This window comes from Sorex fumeus, unplaced genomic scaffold (genome assembly GCF_029834395.1).
Source record: "Sorex fumeus unplaced genomic scaffold, SorFum_2.1 ptg000033l, whole genome shotgun sequence".
Lineage (NCBI taxonomy): Eukaryota > Metazoa > Chordata > Mammalia > Eulipotyphla > Soricidae > Sorex > Sorex fumeus.
This window is the reverse complement of record NW_026606090.1, coordinates 7,926,165-7,952,198: the sequence shown is the minus strand read 5'-3', so window position 1 is coordinate 7,952,198 and position 26,034 is coordinate 7,926,165. Positions and strand designations below refer to the sequence as shown.

Genomic DNA, 26,034 nt, shown 5'->3' with positions numbered 1-26,034 from the left:
TATGGAGGGAAACTGTCTGCCATAGAGGCAGGGAGAGGGTTGAAAAGGTTGAGGGGGGGGTCATACTGGGGACATTGTTGGTAGAGAATGTGCACTGGTGGAGGGATGGGTGGTTGATCATTGTAAGACTGAAACTCAAACATGAAAGCTTTGTAACTGTATCCCACAGTGATTCAATTAAAAAATAATAAAATGTAGATGCAGCCTAATGTCCTTCCTCTCCCCTTTGCCCATGTCGCAGTGAGTCACATGAACACTTGTGATGCTTGTACGTTTGGTCGTCTCACCCTTAACACATCCTGCCTGTAGGTCATGCCAGGGTCCCTGCCTTACCAGGCGCAGGGCTGCTCATGTGACTGTGGTGTGTCCCCAGCTTTGTAGTCATGGTGCTTGCTGGAGGGCCCCCTTGGTATCTGTGTTCAGACATACCTGACTATGGCGAGGCCAGAAATTACTTGTGTGCTGGGGACCACAGACAGCAGAGGCTCCAGCCTGCAGAAGCCAGAATCATGCTCCAGCATGTGGCAGCTCAGTGGGGTTGAGCTCACTGCCCCCTGGTGTAGGACAAACTCATGTTCCACTTGCATCATCTCCCAGCCCCCTTGCTATTTTTTTATGCTTTTTTGGGGGTCACACCCAGCAATGCTCAGGGGCTATTCCTGTCTCTGCACTCAGGAATTACTCCTGACGGTGCTTGGGGGACCATATGGGGTGCCAGGGATTGAACCTGGGTCAGCCGCAAGCAAGGGACATTCCCTACCTGCTGTATTATGCCCCGGCCCCTCTTTTTGGTTTTTAAATATAGTAATCAACTTCAAAAGTGCTTTAACTCTTACTATTTTGTGCCAGGAAAGTCAAGAAACCGTGTCAAGCTTACCTGATTGCAAGCAAGGCTTGCTATACTGGCTACTCCTTCTTCTTCTTCCTTTTTTTTTTTTCTTTTTGGGTCACACCCAGCTATGCTTACGGGTTACTCCTGGCTTTGCACTCAGAAGTCTCCTGGTGGTGCTCGGGAGACCATATGGGATGCTGGGAATCGAACCCAGGTCATCCGCGTGCAAGGCAAACGCCCTACCCGCTGTGCTATTGCTTCAGTCCCTGGCTACTCCTTAAATGTTGACAGGAAACTAAATATTGTTTTGCAAAGTACGAAACTCTCAGATACATATTTTTGAGCCAAATGTAAGAACTTAGTTACTTTCCACTACCAAATCATTAAATATAGGCTGTGCAGTGACCACAGGCAGAAAGTTGACCATATGGCAATTCTCCTTATATTTATAAGATTTTCTTTCAACCTTTATAGTAGTATGATATTTACAGATAACATATCACTGTCACTGTCCTCCCATTGTTCATCGATTTGCTTGAGCGGGCCCAGTAACATCTCCATTGCAGACTTTGTTGTTACTGTGTTTGGCATATCGAATACGTCACGGGTAGTTTGCCAGGCTTTGCTGTGCAGGCGAGATGCTCTTGGTAGCTTGCCTGGCTCTCCAAGAGGGGCGGAGGAATTGAACTTGGGTCGGCCATGATGGCTGCGTGCAAGGCTAACGCCCTACCCGCTGTGCTATCGCTCCAGCCCACAGATAACATATTTTGTGAAATTTTAATGATATTTCTTCAATGCTAGCGTAAGTGATCTTTTAGAATGGCAAACGTTAGTAATAGTAATGAGATAATTAGCACTGTAACAAATCATAACATTCATTTTTATTTTTAAAGACATTCTCGTGACAAATTAGTGGCATGGCGTGAAATGTCTATGGAGGTTGGTGTGATCATTGCAGAGTTTTGTCACCTTAGCAATAATCCTCAGGCTTTTGAAAGCCTTTGTATGCAAAGGGCATTTCTACTCTATTTTTTAAAGAGTAATGACTTATTTACTCTATGTTCCATAGCCTTCTTGTCCCACGGCCATTGAGATCCGGTCAAAACAAAATTTCAGTGTTTAGTGTAGGGGGTAAGAGGGTAGAGTTAGTAAAACAATAACCAAGAACATTGACCTAAGAAGCACTTGAACTTGGGCTTGTTTTCTGGGTGTGGGAAGTTCCAACTCAGGTCCACTTTATGCATAGAAGCATCCATGGGTCAGTTCTGATTGGTGGAAAGTTGCATATGGTGATTGGTCCAGTTCTCTGCTGGGTGCTCTGTGGCCTGTGACTTTGTGTCTCCTGAAGCCGGAGGCCCCGAGAGCTCTTCAGGGGCCTGGAGGTGCCCACTGCTCACCCACACTAGCTTGTCTTCCCTGGTGGCATTCTGCTCTGCTTCCACTCCCCAGACCCAAGCGACGCCAACATGCTATTTCCTGTCAACCTGAACATTATTTTATTTCTAGCAGGCATTTCTAGCAGACACTGAAGAGCCCACTTTTTTTTCTAATTAGAAAACAATTTAGATATTTTTTTAGTGTTGTTCCAATGCAGCAGTTCACCTTTTTAATGAGCATTTGCATTTTTTTCTTTGTGTTTTGGTCCACATCCGGCGATGCTCAGGGGTTACTCCTGGTTCTGCACTCAGGAATGACTCCTGGCGGTGCTTGGGGGTGGGCCACTTGCCAGGCAAACACCCTACCTTCTGTACTATTGCTCCAGCCCCATTTATGTTTTTGCCTTTCTATATTCAACCCACTGGAAGTCTTTATGTGTGTGTGTGTGTGTGTGTGTGAGAGAGAGAGAGAGAGAGAGAGAGAGAGGAGAGAGACAGACACAGACACAGACAGAGACAGAGAGACAAAGAGACAGATAAGAGAGAGAGACAGAGAGAGACAGAGAGACAGAGACAGAGAGAGACAGAGAGAGAGAGTGTGAGAGAGAGTTATAAATCCTAGACCTGCTAATCAGTAGTTGTGTCAGGAACTGTGTCCCCCAACAGCCCAGACCCCACTCTGACGCCTGTTTGTTCTCCCTCACAGAATGGCCTCAACGCTCTCCACCTGGCAGCCAAGGAGGGCCATGTGGGGCTGGTGCAGGAGCTGCTGGGACGAGGCTCCGCGGTGGATTCTGCCACCAAGGTAATGTCCGCGCTGCTCGTGCCTGCTCTCCTTCGAAAGATGACTCGGAGCTTCATTTCCTTGCAATGCAATACAGGTTTTGCTAGAAAACCAACATCCTTTACGCAGAGCTAAAGTGGAAACCATTCCCATTACACTCATTAGGGTTTGGCTTGACAGGTGACAGAGAAATCTGTGAAAACCTATTTCTAAAGTTTGTCTCTTTTCCTCTTTGAGTCACACAGAGTAGACTAATGCGATCCTCTCTATCACTGTATCACTGTTAACTCATTTCTTTAATTGAATTGGAAAGTAATGTGGAACTTCTCAACAATGAAGCAATGTGCTTGATTTACTTAAATAATTCTGTCTTCCCAGGTATATATTTAACATGGTTTGAAAATATAGTCTTCTTACGTGCTAATAGAAAAGAAATTTTGAGTCATGAATTGAGCTATGAGAATAACATTAGACTTTGTTACTAGAATACTGTTTTTAAGGAAATCAAACTCTTTTTTAAAAAGATTTTTATAATAGGGATTTTTAATAAAATCTATACTGCTTTTTTTAAATAAAAGATAGATTGCCTGTTTATTTTATTGTTTTGTTTTTCGGAGGAACCATGTCCATTGGTGCTCAGGACTTATTCCTGGTTTTGGGATCAAAACTCTGTCATGGGGACTGAACCAGGGTCACCTGTATGCAGGGCAAGAACCCTCATCCCTGTACTATCTCTCCAGCCCTGCTAAATATATCTGAGCCTTTCAGAAACAACAGATATTAAAGTACATATTATCTGTGTTGACAGATCTCTGTCTTTATAAGGTGAAGTTTAATTTGGAAAAAGAAAATTGTAATCAGCTAGACTCCAGCCAGCTTGGGAGGAAGGCTGTGGCATCTCTGGCGATAATGGAGAGAGGGGGACAGTGGTCACTGCAGCCTCCAGCAGTGGCTTCAGGGACAGACCCTGTGAATTCCAGAATTGGTGAAGACTATGGTCATTCACCTGCAGCCCCTTACTTCATGCTCAGTTGTCCAAATACGCATCCGTCCTACAGTTGCAAGGATGCAGCAAGCCTGGTGAAATCTAAGAAAGAAACAAAAGCAACAACAGAGATCTCAGGGTAATTCCAAAGAAGATTAAAATAGAAGTTCACTGCACTCCTTACTTTGGAAGTAAAGAATAAACATTTGCATCAATTAATCCATGACCATGAGTAAATGTTGCACTAGTTTTAAAAGATGATGCTTTTGGGAGCTGGACCATTAGTACAGCAGGGAGGGTGTTTTTCTTGCATGCAGCTGACCCGAGTTTGATCCTCAGCACCCCATATAGTCCCCCTGAGCACCACCAGGAGTAATTCCTGGGTGTAGTGCCAGGAGTAAATTCTGAGCATCACTGGGCATGGCTCAAAAGCCAAAGGAAAAAAATTAAGCTTTTTATTATTTTTAAAAAAGATGATTGGTTTGGCAAGACAGTGAAAGATTGGCTCCCTGTGAGTTGTCAAGGATAGAACCCAGGTCACATACACGCATGGCAAGTGCTTTACACCGAGCTGCATCCCTGTCTCCTGAGTCTTTCATGCAAATACATTAGAGTCATCAAACCTATCACATTTGGGCTGAATACATTATTTTATTCTCATTTTCTGTCCTTTAAAATACAGTTCCTCTTTGAATCTTGGATTCAGCCATACCATTTTACATCTTGAAATAAATCTACTGGAAGTGCTTCATGACATGAGGTGGTTCTGGAAAGACAGTACAGGAGTTAAGGCACATGCCTGGCATGAGGCCGACCCCTGTGACACCCCTGGCACCTCATGGTCCCCCAGAGCATTGCCAAGTGCTGCCCTGGAAACCCACAAGCACTGCCGGGTAATGCAGCATCGCAGGGTCCAAGCTGAAGCACATTTTTTCCCCTTTATTTTATTTTTTTTTTACAGTTGTAGATTTACAATTTTTTGTGCTTTGGTTTCAATTATACAATGATCAGATACCCATCCCTCCACCAGTGCCCATTTTCCACCACCATGGATAATATCCCTCCCACCCCCATCCCCCCCATCCCCCCTGTCTCTGTGGCAGGGCAATCCCCTGTGTTCTCTCTCTTCTTTTGGGTGTTGTGGTCTGCAAAAGAGGCATTGAGTGGCAAACATGTTCAGTCCATAGTCTACTTTCGACATGCATCTCCCCTCCTGGGAGGATCCTCCAAACACCCTTTATTTGGTGCTCCCTTCTCTATCTGAACTGCCCTTTCCTCTAGGATACCCGGCTGGCCTCTAAGTTATGGAGTAATCCTCCTGGTGAAGCACATTTTTGATCCTTGCATTGAACTGTAAGGTCTGGTTGGCTAAGTCAGAAACAGACCCCTTGGGGCTTCTTGGGAAGCTTAAACATTTTTGAGAAATAATAAAACAAGAGGGGAGACAATCAAACCCTCAGTAAAGACCTTGGGAGCTGTTCAAGGCCTCTCATGGCGTTTGTGACATCACAAGTGGGACTGTCTCCAGCATATACCTGCGATGTGGCAGCTCTGCTCACTTTTGTGTGTGTGTGTGTGTGTGTGTGTGTGTGTGTGTGTGTGAAAGAGGGAGAGAAAGAGAGAGAGAGATTGATTTTCATCACATTATACAAGTCTGTTCATCTTCATTTATGCCTCCTCTTAATGAAAGGTTTACATTATTTTTCCTGTGTACTTGATACAGTAGATACAATTTTGGTAAATTTCAATGAAGCCAATGGTAAAAATCAGGGGTTCATGTAAAACATACACCCCCCACCCGCCCCAAAGTTCTTGAACACCAATCATGTGCTCTAGTGACTAGAAAATTAGCTGTAAGTAAAGCCAGTTTGTACCTCTTAAAAATTCCTAGGTTTCCACAACACTCAAAAGGAGAGAGAGAACAAAAGGGAATACCCTGCCACAGAGGCAGGGTGGGGTGGGAGGATGGGGGATGGGAGGGATACTGGGACCCGTGGTGGTGGAAAATGGGCACTGGTAGAGGGATGGGTATTTGATCATTGTATAATTGAAACCCAAGCACAAAAATTTGTAAGTCTACAACTGTACCTCATGGTGTTTCACTAATAAAAGTTAAATAAAAAAAAAAAGAAAAAAATTCCTAGGTTTCCCTACAAAATGACATAAGCATCATTTTGCTTGATTTTGGCTAATATTTTCTAGATGTGGGACTGTATAGGTGTTGAATAAATCTTGTGCATGGTGATATTGTCTTACACAGAAGCATAGGAACAAACACACACAAAATTACTTAATTCCTCTGTCTTTTTTTTTTTTTTTTGCTTTTTGGGCCACCCCCAGCGATGCACAGGGGTTACTCCTGGCTCTGTGCTCAGGGGACTATATGGGATGCTGGGAATCGAATCCGGGTCAGCCGTGTGCAAGGCAAATGCCCTACCCGCTGTGCTATCTCTCCAGCCCTGTCTTTTTTGTTTTAAATGGAAAGTGGAGGTGGGTTTTGGCCGCCCAAAGGGTGCTTGGAGGCTCCTCCTGTCTCTGTTCCGGGATCACTACAGGTGGTGTCCAGGGGACCAGATGCAATGCCAGGGAATGAACTGGGGGTTGACCACATGCCAGGAAAGAACTTTAAACCTGGCTCAGTCTCTCCAGCCCCTGATCTTCCTGTGTTTTAACATACACCAGGATTGTGAAGGTTGGAAAAGGAAGTCCACAATGAGAAAGTCATTTTGATGATAGCCAGTTGAAATCATCTACAAGCTGAAAGTGCATGTATCATTTGATTTCTCCCAAGTATGGAAGGCACTAACATTTTATGTTTTATTTCTCAAAAACAGAAAGGAAACACTGCTCTTCATATCGCATCTTTGGCTGGACAAGCTGAGGTTGTCAAAGTTCTCGTTAAGGAAGGTGCCAACATTAACGCCCAATCTCAGGTATTCCATTCAGATGTTCCTCTAACGTGAATGAATTTAAGTCAGAACAGCTTGGTGAAATTGATTCAATAGTTTTGCCCAGCTGTTAAGCAGAAACATTTACTATAAATACTTCTGTTATTTATTTTAGCCAAGTTATTTTCTTAACTTATGCTGTGACATATCTTTCTCTCTTTTATTTTTTTGATGTATAACGATCTCTTAATATAACTGAAAATTTGACACGTGCACCATTATCATTATCTTTAAGTGCATTGAAAAGAATATGAAGTGTTTTCTCCAAGTTGACAGCGGCATCTGTGAAATATAAATTATTCATGCTAGTTCTGTATTGCTCTATAAAAGCATTTTCACTCCTTAAAATTTAAAAATTTTCAAGAGATTAGCATTTCAGTGGAAAAGTCTGCTAAAAGTGGGAATCACACTACCTTGGTTATTTGACACCCCAATTGTGGGGTTTTACAGAATCAGTAAAGGAAGGAGGAAAATTCAATCTTTACACGGTCTTATGATGCATGGAATGTGGAAGTAGTCTAAAATTACAAGATAGGAAATATGTGTTCTTAAGATGAAATGAAACCAAGATCGAATTTTAAATAATCATCAGAATACCTTGTAAACTTGATTCTTTTTTTTAGAGAAAGGGGGAGTAATTTTGTTTTGCCCAAATCTTTGCTTTTGATATCTACTATGTATTTAGGAGGAAATTAAGATGTAATTCATTATATCCAGATCTACTTATGCTCTGAATTTTTTATAGTTTTTTTTTTTTGAAACACAGACCAAACCATGCGAGCTTTTGTTAAATCATTTTCTCTCTATCCATTCTTTGGAAGAACCACATTAGCTTTGATGGCCCTTGTTTTGGAATGTTTCCTATGTTGCTCGTTTATCCATTATGCAGACAGAACTTTAGTCTATAAATGGCATAAATCCTGACCTATAAAATAACTAGTGGGAAAACTTATTTTCAACCCTGTTTTCTTTTACTTTTGTTATAGGGAACATCCTACTAAAATTTTGGAGGACGAGATTCTCTCTATTTTTATCATATAGAGATGTGATTGTTATCTATAGCTGTTAATCTAATCTTATTGCTTTAACTAATCACATTTCCCCTATACCCCCAAATTTTCATTATATACACACCAATGGTGAAAAGGGCTGACAGTAAATGATTCCCAGTTCTGTGCCCTGGGGTCACTCCTGGTGGGAACTCAGGGGACCAAGTGACACTTGAGGATGAAACTCGGGTTAGCTTCATGCAAAGTGAGTGCTTTAACCATGCACTATTTCAGTGACCCCAATATTTTGACATTTATCAAGAATATGCCTTATTCTAAAATCTTTACCTAATGAAAAAAATGTTTCTAAATTGATACAAACTGTTTAGAATGTCTTTGTATTCTACAAAGCATAATTGTATCTCAGGTGTGAAAACAGAGGACTTAGGTAAAATCTCCTGTTCCAAAGTAAGGAAAAGTTCCGGACTTTTCTTTATAGCTAGAGATTCCAGTTTTGCTTCAGAGTGGAAGCTCTCAGACTTTTGCTTGCAGCATAGTGCTCTGGCCTTGACACATGTCTAGGTCCCTCCCAAGAGTTTCTGGGTTACTCTTCCAGAGGACCAGAGAATTTTCATTCCCTCCATTCTCAGATCACACTGATGTTCTGAGAATCACTGCTGCTGAGTCTGTAGAGAACGCTGGGCTCAAGCATTAAGCTGTACCAAGAGGCCGTCGGACTTACACATCATTGATTCGACTCAGTGCATGTGCCAATAGCTTATGGACTTGTAAAAGAAACCTGGAAATGAGTGCCTAGACCATTTCTGTTTGTTTTGTTGTTGTTTTGGGGCCACATCTAGCAGTGTTCAGTGCTTACTCCTGTCTCTGCACTCAGAAATCACTCTTAGTGGTGCTCCAAGGAACCAGATGGAGTGCCGGGGATTGAACCCAGTTAGGCTGTGCACAAGGCAAGTGCCCTACCTGCTGTACTATCTCTCTGGTCCCCAGTCTATTTCTATTGCCCAAAGGAACATCTCTTGAACAGGAAGTTCATATGGACAGTGATACTGTTTATGATCAACAGAAAGAGCCTGGTTACTTTTCTCAAAATGATTAGTTGAACATATAGATTTGATGAATATGGTCAGTTGCAAATGCTACAAGTCACACACTGGATTAGAGCTGTATCATTCATTGTTCATGGTTATTGGAAAGTTACATGCTTTGGAGTCTTTACAAGGAGAAGAAGCTAAAATAATTTAATCATTTAATAAAAAACTTTCTTTTCAGAGTCACTACATCTGGTAATTATAGTTATAATCATGCTGCATTATAAATGATCTTAAAAGAAAATTTAAGTTATCTTTAAGAGTTTAACATCATCTTTATTTGCACTGAATATAAATAGCTCAGTTAAAATTTACATTGCAGACTAGCTTGCTGAAAAACTTCAAAAACTTCAAACTGATTTTTACATTGTGATAAAGTCCTGGAGTAAGACAAATTAATAATAAAAACTACCTTTTTGAAAGAAATCAAAGTAATTCTTTTATAAAACCTATGGCATTATTAACATTAAATTATGGTTATCAATGAAAATTTGTTATTACTTAGGATATTTTTATAACTTAAGGATTAAACTTAAAGTGCTAGAATTATGTATAAAACAGGTTGTTTGTTTGGCTCATTTCTGTACGTGAACTCATGACTTTAGGACTGTTGAGATCCTACACAAGTTCTTTGCCCCAGATAATTCTCACTAGCTCCATCTTATTTAAGATACAATTGGATTTGATGCAGGAGGTGAGGGTGTGGCATTTGGGGCCATACCTAGCTATACTCAGGGCTTACTCCTGGCTCTGTGCTCATGGATCACTGCTGGTTGTGCTCAGGAGTTGGATGTGGTGTTGATGATTGAACGGGATCAGTTGCATCCAAGGCCAGTGCCTTAACCCCTGTCTGACCTCAGGCTCTAACCCCTACTTTGAAAAAGTTAAAAAAAATATTGTCAGAGTTAAAAGTTCCTTTCAATACTTGCAGCACTTTTTGTTTTTTGCATTTTGGGTCACACCCAGTGATGCTTAGGGGTTACTCCTGGCTCTGTACTTAGGAATTACTCCTAAGATGGAGTAACAAATTACTCCTAAGGTGGTGTGCAATGGACCATATGGGATGCCAGATATTGAACCCGTGTCGGCCCAGTGCAAGGCAAATGTACTACCCACTGTACTATTGCTCTGGCCCACTTGCCCTTTAAAATGTAACCACCCAGTTTCATTTCTGAAAATTTCTACAATTCCTGTCAGGCAATTCATATCCCAAGAAGAGGCCTTTTTTTTAATTCCCTAGCAGCTTTGGTGTAATGCCCCGCTCAAGTTGGCAGTTGACTGTATACATGTGTGTTTAGCACATGTAAGACTTCCTTTGGAATTTAAGTCATTCTCTGAACAAAACAGATGTGAAGAGTGACAGCTGTGCTGACAGGAATGTGGGCCTCCTGTCTCTTCTCCATCCTCTGTGTGCCAGATTGCTTTGGACCTGTTTCCTTACAGACAGGCGAGACTCAGGTGGTTTATTTTCTTCCCCATTAACTTATATCCAGGCAACACTGCTTTTCATTATTTCATATTCGTTCTTCTTTCACTGCAGAGAGATTTTTTAAATTTCTTTTTCTTCTGGCCCAATCCTGAGGAAGGTCCAAATCAGCAGACTCTCCAAAAAGTTGAATCCTTGCAAAGAGCATAAGGAAGAAAGTTTGCACTTAGCATCTTTGACGAATTTTAAATACGAGCGCTCTGCAAAAAAAAAAAAAAAAAAAAAAAAAAAAAAAGAAAGAAAGAAAGAAAGAAAGAAAGTTGAAAATGTGAAAGAGATTTCGTTCTCATTATCAAGGAAATCTAGCCTGAGAAATTTCCCTTCTTTCACTTTCTCTATAAAAATGGGACTTTTTGTTCCTTATAGAGGAGAACATTTTTTTCTTTCTATCTTTATTGTGTTCGCCTTATGTAAAATCATAAAAATCATCATGACTGTTCTCATTAAACACAGAAATCTGAAAACAGCTTTCTGTGTTTTATTTTCACAAAGCAATTTGGTTTATATAGTGTCCATTTTAGGATAATTAAAAAAAAGACTACATCCTAGAGTAGTTTACACCTCTGTATGATAGAAACAAAGGGGAGCGTGAAGTATGAGACCATAGAATTTGCAGGAAGGGCCCGGGATTCTCGGAGGGATGGAGCACGTGCAGCGTACGCAGGGGGCCCAGGCTTGCTTGCAAGCCCATTCCACATACCGCCTGGACCACTTCTCAGTCCTGGCTGGTGTAGACACATCACCACCAGATGTGGCCCAGACTGATGCCAAGCAAAGCACACTTGTGGAGAGCTGTAGCTTTTTAAATTCTTACATGTTCCATAAATCTAAGATGTTTGCAGTCCCTGAGAGTCATAGGAACAAATATGTGACCAGAGAAAAGAAGGGATGGACTTAAAGACTCCAGGAAAAAACTTTGTTTTTTTTGTTTGTTGTTGGTTTATTTAGGGGGCCAGTTGTGCTCTGGCTACTCCAAGCTCAGTGCTCTTGGGAGTTGATCCTGGTGGGTCTTGGGGAGGATCATATCAAGTCAAACCTGGACATGCAAAATATGTGCTCAACCCATTAGTATATCTTTTTGGTACCCTAAGAGACACTTGAAGGAAGTGTGTGTGTGTGTGTGTGTGTGTGTGTGTGTGTGTGTGTATGAGAGAGAGAACAGATTGCAGCTACCACTAAACCATAGTCTAAACTAAGAATGTATGCAGACTCTTGCATTCAAATTCTTCATTTTAAAGTATGTTGTTGTATGCGACTTAATCTCATTTTATCTTTGTAATTGTGAGTCAGTGATGATTTACTGACTCAGAAGCTAGGAATAACTAACAGCTTTACCCCAGAGCTAGGTAACTAAGGGGGAAAGTACACTCTAAGATCTTTTCAGAGTTGAGACTTTCACAGTTCAGCCATTCCCTTAGTGAGCTGTACCAAGCACCATTTTTAACACTTGGAAGATATAAATATTCTTTCTGAAATTGACTTTTGATGTCTTTTTGGAAACACTTTTTTCCCATCTATGTCATATTCTACTTTTCTAGCATTTCTTGGCTTTCCTTTCTTTCATTATAGAAACAGGAGGTTCTGTCATTTTTTTCTTTTCATCTTATTTTAGTGTTGAGTCCAAATAAGATGTTCTGTAGTCTAAATCTCTTTTTTTGACCACACCTGGCTGAGCTCAGAACTGACTCTTAGCTCTGTGCTCAGGGATCACTCTTGACAGGGCTTGGGGGGGTGGGATTGAACCCAGGTCGATAGCCTACAAGGCAACTGTTTCATATAATTTTATTTATTTATTTTAGGCCCTCCTGTTGATCATTGATTTGCTTGAGCGGGCCCAGTAACGTCTCCATTGGAGACTTTGTTGTTACTGTGTCTGGCATATCGAATACTCTCGGTAGCTTGCCGGGCTCTCTGAGAGGGGCGGAGGAATCAAACTCGGGTCAGCCATGTTGGCTACGTGCAAGGCAGACGCCCTACCCGCTGTGCTATCGCTAATGAAAACTGTGAGATAGTTAGAGACTTAATGAACTTTCGTGCTTACGTTTCAGTCATACAATGATTGAGTACCCATCCCTACACCAGTGCTCATTCTCTACCACCAATGTTCCCAGTATCCCTCCCCCCACCCCCCTACTGCCTCTGTGGCAGGCAGATTCCCTTTTACTCTCTCCTTCAGGGTGTTGTGGTCTGCAGTGCAGTTATTAAGTGACCATGTTCAGTCTTTAGTCTACTTTCAGTACACATCTCACATCCCAAGTGCGTCCTCCAAGCATCCTTTACTTGGTTCTCCTGATATCATTTTAAACTAAACTTTTCCTTCTACTTTTCTTGAATGATTTTGTCTCCTTGCCCTGTTCCTTTCATCCGGGAGATGTTATTCCAGGAGAACACGTTGCTCCTTGGAACACAGAGCTGATCCCCCTGTGATTTTGTTGTTGACATTGAGATGTTCAAACCCTGACATGAATAATTGGTCGCAAGATCACGTGATCCTTTATTGTCTCTCCAGAATGTCAGGGGTGCGCATAGCCACTAACACCTTTTCAGGTCTACCTTCCAACAGTTATTCTTCATTGACATACACCCATTGTCACAAATAATTTGAATTGGGTGTTGAAGAGGAAGACAGCCTACACAGTTGGCCAGCATGCCCATTATAATAAACTGCTTCCATATGGCCACGGAACCATCCTCAGCTCTCAAAACAAAAACGCATAATGGAACATTCTGTTTTATCACACACACTCACACACATGCACACATTCTCTCTCACACAGACGCATTCAGGCAGAGTATATAAAATGAGAGCATTGGCCACAGTTTTTGGCTCTTTTCCCCCCTTCAGATGTATACATTTCTTAATAAGGTTTCTGGTTTTTTTTTTTAAACTGGGAAAAATACTATCGCAATTTACATATTTTCTGAAGTTACAATGATGATCAGCGAAGTTAAAGCTCTCCAGTTTTTCAATATGCTTGAGAATTGATGTCTTTAAAGATTTTTATAGAATGAAATTACTATATATTGAAATACAGTTCCAACATTAAATCCACGAATTTGCTAAATGCACACATACACATGCACACATACACACACATACACACATGCACACACATAATCTCATATACATATATGTGTGTACCCACATTTGCACAAACATAGACCTACACACATTGGCAAATACGTGTATGTACGCACATACATGCATAGCTGAAATACATGATATGGTCCTTTGAACCCTGACAGGAGTGGTTTCTGAGTGCAGAGTTAGGAATAAGCTCTGAGCATTGTTGAGTGTGGCATGAAAGCCAAACAAAACAGAGACAAACAAAAATAATGTGTTTTTGTCATTAGGGTCATTTTTCTGGGTATAGGTGGTATTGAAAAGACTAACTACTAGTTGCCGTTTCATCCTGGAACGTGAATGAATGCTGGTGCAGACATTCTCAAATCCATATTTTTGTAACTACCTCCTTATTTTATCTGCACAGCCCATACCAGTCCCATATTATTGAATTTTAAAAGAACTAAATTTGTAACAAGGTAAGAACTATAGGGAGAAGAGAAAAATTGGCAGAGTTCCATCTTTCTCTCAACAGAGAAATGCAGTTTAGTTTTGACAGAAAAGCCCATCTGTTCCCATCTAGACTTGAAAAGGGAACTACCTGGACCACAGCAAACAGTCAAAGTGGGTGGCAGCCCTGGGTCAGCCCTCAGCTCCCTGTACCCCCATCCCAGTAGCTCACATATGGGCAGATGCTCAAGAGCTTCAGAACCATCTTAGAGGCAGAGATTACAAAAGATAATGAAGATTTGGAGCCATAGAGATAGTATAGCACTTGTACTATCTTGTACTTGTACTACTTTGTACTTGTACTTGTACAAGGTAAAGCACTTGCCTTGCCCACAGCTGACTGGGGTTCTATACCCGGTATCCCATGTGGTCCCCCAAGACTGCCTGGGGTGATTCCTCAGCACAAAGCTAGTCCTGAGCATAGCCAGGTATATCCACCAAACCAAAAATAAATAAAGACAACACCTAAAAAACGCTAAAAATGTAAAATCATGGTACCAAATAAAAGTTATCAAGGCATCTGGTTTGAACAACATTTATTTATTTATCTTTCATAGATAACTTTTAAGTTGATTTTTACAGATATATTGGAGTGTGACAAATAAAATGATCAGATATATTTTGTCTAACCCAATAATGTGATATAGATATTCATTGTGAAAGGATTCCCCCCCACACACCCTCCTACCTATTGAGTTCATCATGATCTATCTTTCTTTTTTGGTGGGAAAGTTTAACCTCTCCGAGCAAATTTTATTTGTAATATTCAGTGTGATGAACTAAATTGTAGGTGCTCCTATCAGATTCTCAGAATTTATTTCTGAGAGAAATAGGGAATAGCCTTTGACCTGTTATTTCCTGTTTCTGACCCCTCCAAGCCCTTTACGGTTCTCTGTTTCTAGGAATCTGAACTTTTGTTTATTTGATTTGTTTTCTCATTGGAAGACTTTGGAATGTTGGTAACTCTGGTCACTGCTGAGTACTAAGCTCTTTGCAGCAAATCTTTTGGAATCAAAGGCAGGAAAATGTTGAAAAGTGAAGAAAATAAAGTTCAAATCCCAATGGAGTATGTCAGTGTGTTTTTACTTCTGAGTGCCCTCAACTATATTTTCATCTTTGTTAGAAGCCACATGGGAAGTAACTCTAGTCATTAATTGTAAAAAAGGGATTGAAACTGTGGAAGGGAGTAATCATTTGATTTCATTGAGAAGATGTTCTGGACGTGTGTCTTCGCAGTAAAATTGCTCTCTGAGCAGCTTCTGTGTTCACTGACAAAGTCGAAGCTACTAGTTACAGGTGTTGGTAGCAATATAAGAAATGTGACTTTTGATGAGAAAGTTATTATTTTGTTTGTATTTTGGTTCCACCCAGTGTTGCTCAGGGGCTCCTGTCTCAGTGTCTGGGGGTCACTCCCACTGGAGGTACTTGTGATCAAACCTGGGCCTCCCTCAGTCTAAGCTTGCATTCAGCCCTATGAGGGGGAGAGTAGGATGGGTGGGGATACTGGGAACATTGGTGGTGGAAGATGTGCACTGGTGGAGGGATGGGTGTTCAATCATTGTATGACTGAAGCTCAAAGTGATTTATCTCATAGTGATTCAATAATATAAAAGAAAGGCTGGGTGTTGCTTTTTTTTGTTTGTTGCTTTTGTTTTCTTTTGGGCCACACCTGGCTGTGCTCAGAGCTGACTCCAGGTTCTGTGTTCAGGGATCACACCTGGCAGAGCTCAGAGGACTGTATGCAATGCCAGAGATGGACTGAACTGAGGTTGACCACATCTGAGGCAAGTGCCTTAACCTCTGCACTGTCTCTCCAGTCCCACATCGAGTGTTTTGATGTCAGATGTTTTTTGTGTAAACCTGAAGTAGCACTTAAGAAGTAAAAGAGTTGCTGCTTGTTTTGAGTATTTGGGTCTGGAGAGTCAAAGTTCTTTGTTCCTCATGATACGTATTCGCTTACAAAATAATAAAATTATAATCAGTTTCATTAGTATCGCTAGATACCAAATAGTTTATGGATTTTACTCTGTTGCGATAACATTAAAGTACCTCACATAGATTGTTCTAGAGTTAATTTTATCAGTGACACGGGTCTATACACAGTCTCCAACACATTTGCTTTTGGAAGTGACATATTTCCTCTTGTCACTGATCCACTGAGTTATTTATGACATAAGTTGCCAAAAAAAGTACATTAAAAATAACCCCAAGCAAACTGAGTTTTTTAAAATTATTATATACTAAAGATGTTTTGTGATTTGGAAATATCGAAACAATTTTTTAAAAGAAGATGTATCAGAAGCTAGTTTTTACTCAATTTCAAATTTAAATTGTAATGAACTTTATGTTAAAGTTTTATCTCTATGCTGAAATGAAATTTTTTATTCTATAATGAGTAGGGCACAATATCTTCAAATTTAATTTCAGGTTTATTGTTAAAATTCTTTATTGCATAAAGAACATAGAGGCATTTATATAGATTATTATAAAATTGTATGTGTATAATGAGAATTTTTTTTACCTGGAGATAGATAAACTTACAATTCTGTCAACAACTGAAATAAAAGCTTTATGTGTGCAAAATCAATAATGAAAGAAAAATATTCACGCATTTTATTTATTTACCTATTAGTTTTGGGGTCACACGCAACAGTGCTCAGGGCTTACTTCTGGCTCTGAATTCAGAGATAACTCTTGGCAGAGCTCAGGGGACTTTATGGGGTGCCAGGGTCAATCCAGGTCTGCCATGTACAAGATTAGCACCCAGGCTGTGTACTATCTGTTGTAAAAAATACATACACAGAAGAATGATGTATGATCGAGGGCTCTCCGGATGACTCTCTCTCGCCGCCCAGATTATCCTACAGTCTGTCTATCCCCAACAAATTTTATTTAAATTCTCATTACTTGCAAGAGCAAATTTGTTTCCTACTGGAAATGTTTCATCTGCTTTTTTTTTTTTTTGAAATTTTACCTCATTCTCAAAACCCATTTCATGTTTTCAAAAAACGTGTATATCAGAGTATCATACTTTTAACATAGCCATAATCATTTTTTATTTTAATACCTTGAGTTTTGTGTGATTAGTTCTAGACATAGGTTTCCTGAGAAATGGTCTATTTAATTTAAAGATAGTGAAATAACACTAAGTACAACAATATGTCATTTTATTGTATACATTTTTAGAAATCAACGTCTGTGGGACTGGAGCAGTACAGCAGGTAGGGTGCTTGCCTTGCACACCAGTGACCCGGGTTCAATCCCTGGCATCCCATTTGGTCTTCCTGACCCCTTCCAGGAGTACTTTCTGAGTACAGAGTCAGCAGTAACCCCTGAGCATTGACCACAAAACAAAACAAAACAAAAAGAAATAAACATCTATAGGTACTAACATCCAACTATGATGAAGAAGAAATTGAGAAGTTCTACATGGAGCTAGAGAAGTTTCTATAAAGAAGACCACACTTTCTACAAGATCATTGTTGGTGATTTTAATGCCAAGATAGGACCGAGAAGATTAGCTGAAGAACGTCACATCGGGACCCATGGCCTAGAATGGAATGAACAGGGTGAGAGACTGAGTTCATTATGTCAACCAAGACCATCCATGGTAACTCACAGTTCTAGAAGGACGAATCTAAATGTTGGACATGGGAGTCTCCCAGTGGAAAATTCCACAACGAAATTGACCACATCATATTTAATCATCAGTTTTGCCTGACCGATGTCGCTGTTGTACCAAAATTCCAAACAGGATCAGACCACTGTCTTCCTTCATGCAAAATTCTACTTCACAGAGCAGGGAGAAAGGACTGCAAAGTTTAAGAAGAGAACTCCCAGAATGACCACTAATTGGGAGCTCTTTGGCACTATTGCGGCAATGTGGGAAGATGCTGTCATTGACAACATCTATGAGGAATACAATCGACTGGTTCAGCATCTCCATGACTGCTCTAGGAATGCCGAGAGCAGGAAAACCAGAAAAAGACACCTGTCTTCAGAACCCTAGAGAAGTTCTACATGGAGCTAGAGAAGTTTCACCAACATGGTTTGGCGAGAGCCTCAGGCAATCACATGCTAACGTCAGAGCTCGCAAAGCAGTGCAGAGAAGCAAGAAAGGAAGACATCAAAAAGAGAAGAGCAGCAGTGTTGACTGATGCAGCAGAAGCCGGGAAAAGAATTTGCGACACTCCCCTGTACTTCACCAACTACAAGACCAAGATGACTACCCTCCAACGTCCTGATGAATCTATCACATCTTCCAGAAGAGCAATGGAGAAGATTATCCATGACTTCTACTTGGATCTCTTCAATAGCCACATCCACCTGCCCACATACCAAATTCTGCAGGATGGATATGTCTTGCCCAACGTTCTCCCTTCTGAAATTTGACATGCTCTTTCATTGGTAAAGAAGCGTATAGCACCCAGTCCAGACAAGGTCAGACCCGAACTCCTGAAGAACACACTGGCTTGGCTCTTCACACACTACCTGTCTGAATGCAAGGTTCTGTCCCAGTGGAAAACCAGCTGGATCGTTCTGTTGTACAAAACACAATGTTGACAACTATCGCCCAATCTTCCTGTTGTCTGTGGTCTACAAGTTATTCACTCAAGTCATGCTGAGTAGGATTGGCAAAATACTTGGTGAAGGACAACCATGCAAGCAATCCTGGTTCTGAAAAGGATTCAGCATGGTTGACCATATCCACATGGTGACCAAGCTCATTGAAGTTTCGCAAGAGTTCAAGATGCCACTTTGTCTAATGTTCATCCATTTAAGAAAGGCCTTTGATTCTGTTGAGACTGAAGCGGTCATTGAAGCCCTAGCCAAACAGGGCGTTCAAACTCAATACATCAGGATCCTCCGTGAGTTGTATTACAGATTCACTACCAGGATCTCACCATTGTACAAGGAAGTGATCATTGATGTCAAGAGAGGGGTTTGGCAGGGTGAAACTCTTTAGTGCCACCCTCGAGAACGTCATGTGACGACTGGAATGGGAAGGAATAGAAGTAAAGATAGACAGTCAGCAACTACACCACCTCTGGCTTCACTGATGACATCATTCTAATAACACCAAACATTAGCCAAGCGGCACAAATGCTGGCCAACTTTGACCATGAGTGTGGAAAGGTTGGGCTTCAGCTGAATCTCACCAAGACAATATTCATGAAAAATGAACTAGTTCCTGACATTCCATTTGCTGTCAAGGGAATGAACATCTCCAAATGCAGAAGCTATGGGTACCTGGGTCGAGAACTCAACATGGGGAACAACTTGCCACCAGAACTGCACAGGAGGAAGAGAGCAGCATGTAGCGCCTTCAAGAGCGTCGAAAAAGTTGTAAAGAGGATGAAGAACCTCTAGGCTCTAGGCACATCTTTTCGACTCCACTGTTCTTCCTGCACTAACATATGTCTCAGAGACCTGGGTCCTATGAAAACAGGATTAGAATGCTATTTGGGTATCCCAAAGAGGAATAAAAAGAGCTATGCTTGGAATATCACACTTCACTCAAGTGAGAGAAAGGATCCGGAATTCCGACCTTCATCGACAATCAAGAATCAGGGACGCCCTCTTGTTTGCCAAGGCATCGAAAATCAGATGGGCCGGACATGTAATGCGATTTACAAACGACTGCTTGGACTAGAGCTGTTACTGGCTGGATTCCATGGGACGTCAAAAGGATGCATAGCTGCCCACCTATGAGATGGTCAGACTTTGTCAAAACCCTGAACAAATGGTTTGAGGCTCTTAGTGTTCCTGGAGCGAGCAGATGCAATTTGGGCTAGACTAGCACATGGCAGGGACGAATGGAGACTTTACTGGCACCCGCTCAAGCAAATTGATGAATAACAGGATGACAAGTGATATGCTAACAAAAAGAGTCAACTTTTTTGTTTGTTTGTTTGTTTGAGAATATAAATTCTTGTAGTAGAACTCTCCTCCCCCCCACACATTTTGTGTTGAGGAGACATGGTTTGCCATAGTCCCTGTTACTGTTTTATCCTTTGAAGTGCTACTTCACCACCACAGCCCAGAGAGTCACTGACCCTCCACCCCAGCCCCACTGTCCCATGTCATCTGTGAGCGTCTTAATATAGGAAAGAATTGACTTTTTTTTAAATTCAAGGTGAAAGGGAAAATGACATAACAATAACTAGAGTCATCCCAGGTGTAATTCAAAGGATTGCTTCCCATGTTCTGCATGCAGGAGACCCAGGTTCAGTCTCCTGCCACTCATAGACCCCAGATTACCATGGAACAGACCCCAGAATACAATACCAGAAATGCTGCATTTCGACTAGCAGTAAAAGCTCTGGATCTGGGGACTGGAGTGATAGCACAGCGGGTAGGGCATTTGCCTTGCACACCCGACCCACGTTCAATCCCCAGTATCCCATATGGTCCCCCAAGCACCGCCAGGAGTAATTCCTGAGTGCAAAGCCAGGAGTAACCCCTGAGCATCACTGGGTGTGACTCATAAGAAAAAAAAAAGAAAAGCTCTGTATATGATTTAAGTATAGCCTCTATAGAGATATCTGTATCAGTTAAGATGCCATCAGTGACAAACTAGAAAGAATCTTTTGAACCTGAGAAATTGCACAGGAGTATGACTCTTGCCTTACTTGTGGCCAACCCAGTTCAGTCCCCTGAGCACTGCTAGGAGTATCCCTGCACACAGTGTCAGGACCACCCCCTAACCACAGAGAAACTGCTGAGCACCTCTACAGTGGCCCCAAGCCACCCCTGCTTGTCCGTCCCATTACCTCATAGTTGGGTGATAAAAAGGGCTTTCTTTATTTTTATTTTTTATTGAATCACTGTGAGATGCAGTTACAAAGCTTTCATGTTTGAGTTTCAGTAATACAATGATCAAGCACCCATCCCTCCATCAATGCATATTCTCCACCACCAATGTCCCCAGTATTCTCCCCACCTCCACCCCACCCAACCCCCTTCCTCTATGGCAATTACCCCCATACTCTCTCTACTTTTGGGCTTTATGGTTTGCAATACAGATACTGAGAGACTATCATGTTCGATCCTTTATTTACTTTCAGCACACATCTCCCATCCTGCACAATTCCGTCAACCATCATTCACTTAGTGATCCTTTCTCTATCCCAGCTGCCTTCTCCCCCAGCTCATGGAACAGGCTTCCAATTATGGGGCAATATTCCTGGTCCTTGGGTCTACTGTCCTTGAGTATCAGTCTTATGTTACTTTATACTCCATAATTGAGTGCAGTCCTTCTATGTCTGTCCCTCTCTTTCTGACTCATTTCACTTATCATGACACTCTCCATATCCATCTACTTGTAAGCAAATGAAGTAAGAGTCAAGCACAGGGTTCTTTTCTTAAGGCTACCCAATGAGGATCCTATGGAGATGTTTCCCTTTCATCACTGAGGGATCCTGGGTGATGCCAAAGCCCAGGAAGGTTTTCCTGAGCAAATGGTCCTGTGCCTCAGCCTTTCAGAGGGTGAGAAGCAATAGGAAATTGTTGGGTGTTAGAGAGGAAAACAGGAGTGTCAGGTCTGGGAGAGGAGCATTTCAGATGGGCAGACTGAGGGTGAGCTGAACTTCAGGGTATTGGTATGAACATTCCACAGTTCTAAGTAGTTCACTGTGATAAAAAAAAAATGATTTTTCTTCCTAACATAGGTGACACTGACTGTTGTAAATTCTCTGAGTTACTTATTTTGGACATTGCCAGGGCTCAATTCATACCCTACTTTAGCAATAAGTTAACTGATGATTCCAGTCTTGCAGAAATCTGGAAAATCTCTCTGGGAATCTGCAATGTAAATAGATTCAGGGATGTCCCCCGAAAATGCCCTGGGGTGGGGGTAGTGTTCCCAAAGTGCAGAAGGGGTTAAGATATCTAACAAATCCTCCTGGTGGCTGTAGTGGCTGTTGATGGTGATGGTAGGGAGGTGAGAAATTTTTCTTTTTGAGCCACAACCAGCCGTGCTGGGAGTCTGGATGACTCCCAGAACACATGGGAAGGGCATCTATATGGTGCCAGGGATGAGACCTAGATCACTATTGTTCAAGGCCTTAACTCGCTTTGGCTCTCAATACTTTCTTCCCCACTCCAGCCGTGGGTCTATTTGGTTCATTATTATCCCTACATGGGCTGGACCAATAGCACAGCGGGTAGGGTGTTTGCCTTTCACACGTCCAACCAGGATTTGATTACTCCACCCCCTCCTGAGAGCCCGGCAAGCTGCTGAGAGTATCCTGCTTCCCGTGGTGTATTTGATATGCCAGAAACAATAACAAGTCTCACAATGGAGACATTACTGGTGCCCTCTCAAGCAAATTGATGAACAATGGGAGGACAGTGCTACAGACAGTGCTGCAGTGCATCTCTCATAACAGCTGCGTAGTATTCCATTGTGTAGATGCACCAAAGTTTAAAAAGGGTACTCTTTGTTTTCATCCATATTCTATTAAGTAGCTGTTGTACTGTTTCTGCACGATGCTCTCTCTCTCACTCATTGCTATGATTTCTGCAATGTCAGCTTAGTTCTGGACTGGCTTCCGTTGTGAAGCCTGGGTTTGAGCCATCCAGCTTGTTGTCATTGTTCAGAGTCAAAGTAAAGGAACCTCTCTGTCCCATCTTCAGAGGAACATCTGAATTTGACAAGTGAGATCATCAGAATTCTTACCCAAACTTGAACCAGTCACTGCATCCAAGCACTGGTAGGCAGTGTGGATTGCTTGACACCTGATGCCCTCCCTGGAACCCGAAGATGAAGATGAAGACAGAGATGGGAATTGGAATTTCATGAATTAGGTGAGGGAAGTGTAGATTCCCACAAGGAATACCAGAGACTTTTCTGGTTTTTCTCCAGGGAAAACCAGTATAATGTAAAAACAAAGACAGGGTCCTTGGAGACATCAATTGTAGTGCAGACATTTGATTGGAAACCTTTTTTTTCCTGTTAAAATTCTTTTGGTGAGGAAGGGGGCTGAAGGTATAGTATAGCAGGTAGGATGCTTGCCTTGCAGTGGCCCATCCAAGTTCGATTCACAGCACCCATATGGTCCCCTGAGCACAGAGCTAGGAGTAAACCCTGAGCATCACTAGGTGTGGCCCCCCCCCCCAAAAAAAAAAGAAAAAAACTTACTTATTTCCTCTGTGACTTGAAAAAAATCTCTCTTGGCTTTCTCAGTTTTCTCAGTTCTTGTTTATCATCCGAAGATACAAATAACGTATGCGGTTATAGCATAGCAGATTAATGCAGTGTTTCTTTGTTTTCACAAAGCACAACACAGAGATAGATATTTTCCGAAATTTTGGAGTTACATGAGGGTAGGTGAAAGATCACCTACCACCTCAGATCTGCTGTAGAATGAGGCAGTGAAAAGTCCCTTACATTATAAGCTTGACTGTAGGACAAAGACAATACATCTGAGTGATCTCTGACTTTCTGGAAAGGAATCAAATACACCAAAAGAAAAACCACCAGTCCTACAGGACTCACCAGCAGACTGAGTGCTGGTACATCACACACAGGGGCCAGACAGGAAGCTGTTTTTAAACTCATATAAGGTCCCTGCAGAGCGGGAGGGGCAGATAAGACTCAAAGTCAAACAACTGAAGCTTGTATATGATCTCAGTTATGAAAGAAAAAGACTGTCTCCTAGGGAGCAAGACAAGAGTTGATCAGACTCCAATGTTAATGAAAAAATCCCGGGAACCAGGCATTATAAAAGAAAGAAGGTATCAGAGGGGGAATGCAAAGAAGCCTTTTCCCAATGGGAAGAATGAGGAGCTGTACTGTTAGGAGGGAGAATCAAACTTAATGAGTTTTGAAATACCTGCAAGGCAGGGAAATCTGGAAGACAATCAAAAAGTGAATGGAAGTTTTGCTCATAATATGCTAATGAATAAAGTGGAAAAGGTCTCGATCTTTAGCTGTCATCTGTGAAAATGGGCCAGCAGCCATGGTCCCTGTAAAGTGACATTGCAGGAGAGTGAAAATTCATTTTGGAGAGGATTCTTTGGGGTTGATATTTTGGATGCACTAACGTGAGTAACTTGAAAGATGTAAAATAGTTCCAGTGTTGATTGTTGATTCCCAGGAAGCTGAAAGCAAGGAGGGGGTAGATCCCAGAAGAAGACAGTATCACTCTTCAGGGGTATTTTCTGATGGCTAGCAATACCCAGACACAATAAAATGCCATATGTCAAATTTGTGAAAGTACCTGGCAAAATAGTCAAGTGGAAACTTTTGAGTTAGCGAGCGGTGGGTTCAAATCCCAGGTACACACTTTATGTATAACTTGAGGCATTCCTCTCAATTCCCCGAGTGTTTATTTCTGGGGGTCATATAGACTTACTCATTTCATTTGGGGATTAGTCTTCACGCGCAGATCCAAAGTGTGGACTCCTTTCTCTCCTCGTGAGCCTCACCTTTAATTCTAACCCATGGAGATAACCACCGGAAGAATCCTCATGCCTGAGAGATGGGCAGGTGGACATTCACCACCAGCTAGTCCTTGGAATACCATGTCCTGTTCACCCCCAGGAAGCGGGCTGAGGAGAACCCAGGAGGCTGACTGAAAAGTGACAAGACAGAAGTTTGGGTTTCCGCTGAGGGCATTGGATCAGGTTGGGGTAGTTTGAGGTCGATGGGAGACTATTCTGTGTTGGGTGATTTTTCCCATTCACACATTCTTGTGGGTGTGCCATGAGGTCTAGGAGCCTTGGTCTTATCCAGAAAGGAAAGCTTACAACACAAAGGTGCAGATGAGACCAGAGGACCGGCAGACACGCGCGACTCTCCTCAACCTCTCTGGAAAGATCTACAGTGTTAATCACTTGAGTATCATTTAGCTGCTTAGTCAGAGCCTCTGTATGCTGTCCCTGGCAAGTCGTTGTCAAGTGTGGATCATCTGAGGAGATGTGTCTGACAGTACTGCTGGTCCTCTGCCTTCTGACTGCCACCCCAGCGTGCCATCTTTCCTTCTGTTCTTTCACCCTGAGTACCCTGCCGAGTGCACACAGTAGTCCTATGTGACTACAATTTGTACCCGTTGGTTTTTTTTTAACATCCCCTGCAGCTGTGTGTTCATAATATATTTAGGGAACTCTTTTGAATCATCCTGACCTTAAAACTCGGTGATCATTTTGGGGATGCTTCTCAGCCTTTCCTTTCATCAAGCCATTCAAAGGAGAAGTTGTTACAAACCCAGAATAGGCTGCTTTGTCTCTGAGTTTTCAATGAGACTGCCGAAAATGCACTGTTCTTTTTTTTTTTTTTGGCGGGGGTGGGGGGAAGGGGGTGGCACACCCAGTGATGCTCAGGGATTGCTCCTAGCTCTACACTAAAGAGTTACTCCTCCTGGTGCTTTGGGGATTTCAAGAATTGAACCCAGTTGACCGTGTGCAAAGCAATCACCCTACCCACTCTACTATCCCTGCAGTCCCTGAAAATGCACCACTTTGCAAGAAGGATCTTAGAAAGCTCTTATTGCCACAATGCAGATTAAAGATAATTTTCCTGGAAGATTGGGGCTGAGGAAGACTCTGATGAACAGTTATCACTTAGCCAGATCAAACAGCAGTCATGCTAACCTTCTGTTATTAGAGTTTACAGGTTATATAGTATTTTGAAGGGTTTACAAACCCTACAAACGCACAAATATTTACAGTTTCGACCTACCTGGGTAGAATTTGGGTCTGATACTATTCATTTAAATGCTTCACTTAAGAGTTAAGGAAAATGGGGCTGGAACAATAGCACAGCGGGTAGGGCGTTTGCCTTGCACACGGCCGACCCGGGTTCGATTCCCAACATCCCATATGGTCCCCCGAGCACCGCCAGGAGTGATTCCTGAGTGCAAAGCCAGGAATAACCTCTGAGCATCGCTGGGTGTGACCCAAAAAGCAAAAAAAAAAAAAGAGTTGAGGAAAATGTTCAAAACCATAAA

General features: G+C 41.9%; 1 protein-coding gene across 23 annotated transcripts in view; it reads left to right on the top strand.

The window, feature by feature from the left end:
- The window catches only part of ANK2 (ankyrin 2), a 494,244-nt gene that overhangs the window by 315,003 nt on the left and 153,207 nt on the right, over positions 1-26,034 (top strand). For all 23 annotated transcript variants that reach the window (XM_056116828.1, XM_056116827.1, XM_056116850.1 and 20 more), the window contains 2 exons: positions 2,915-3,013; positions 6,812-6,910. In XM_056116828.1, the coding sequence (XP_055972803.1) occupies positions 2,915-3,013; positions 6,812-6,910 (198 nt within the window). The remainder of the gene's footprint in view (positions 1-2,914; positions 3,014-6,811; positions 6,911-26,034) is intronic.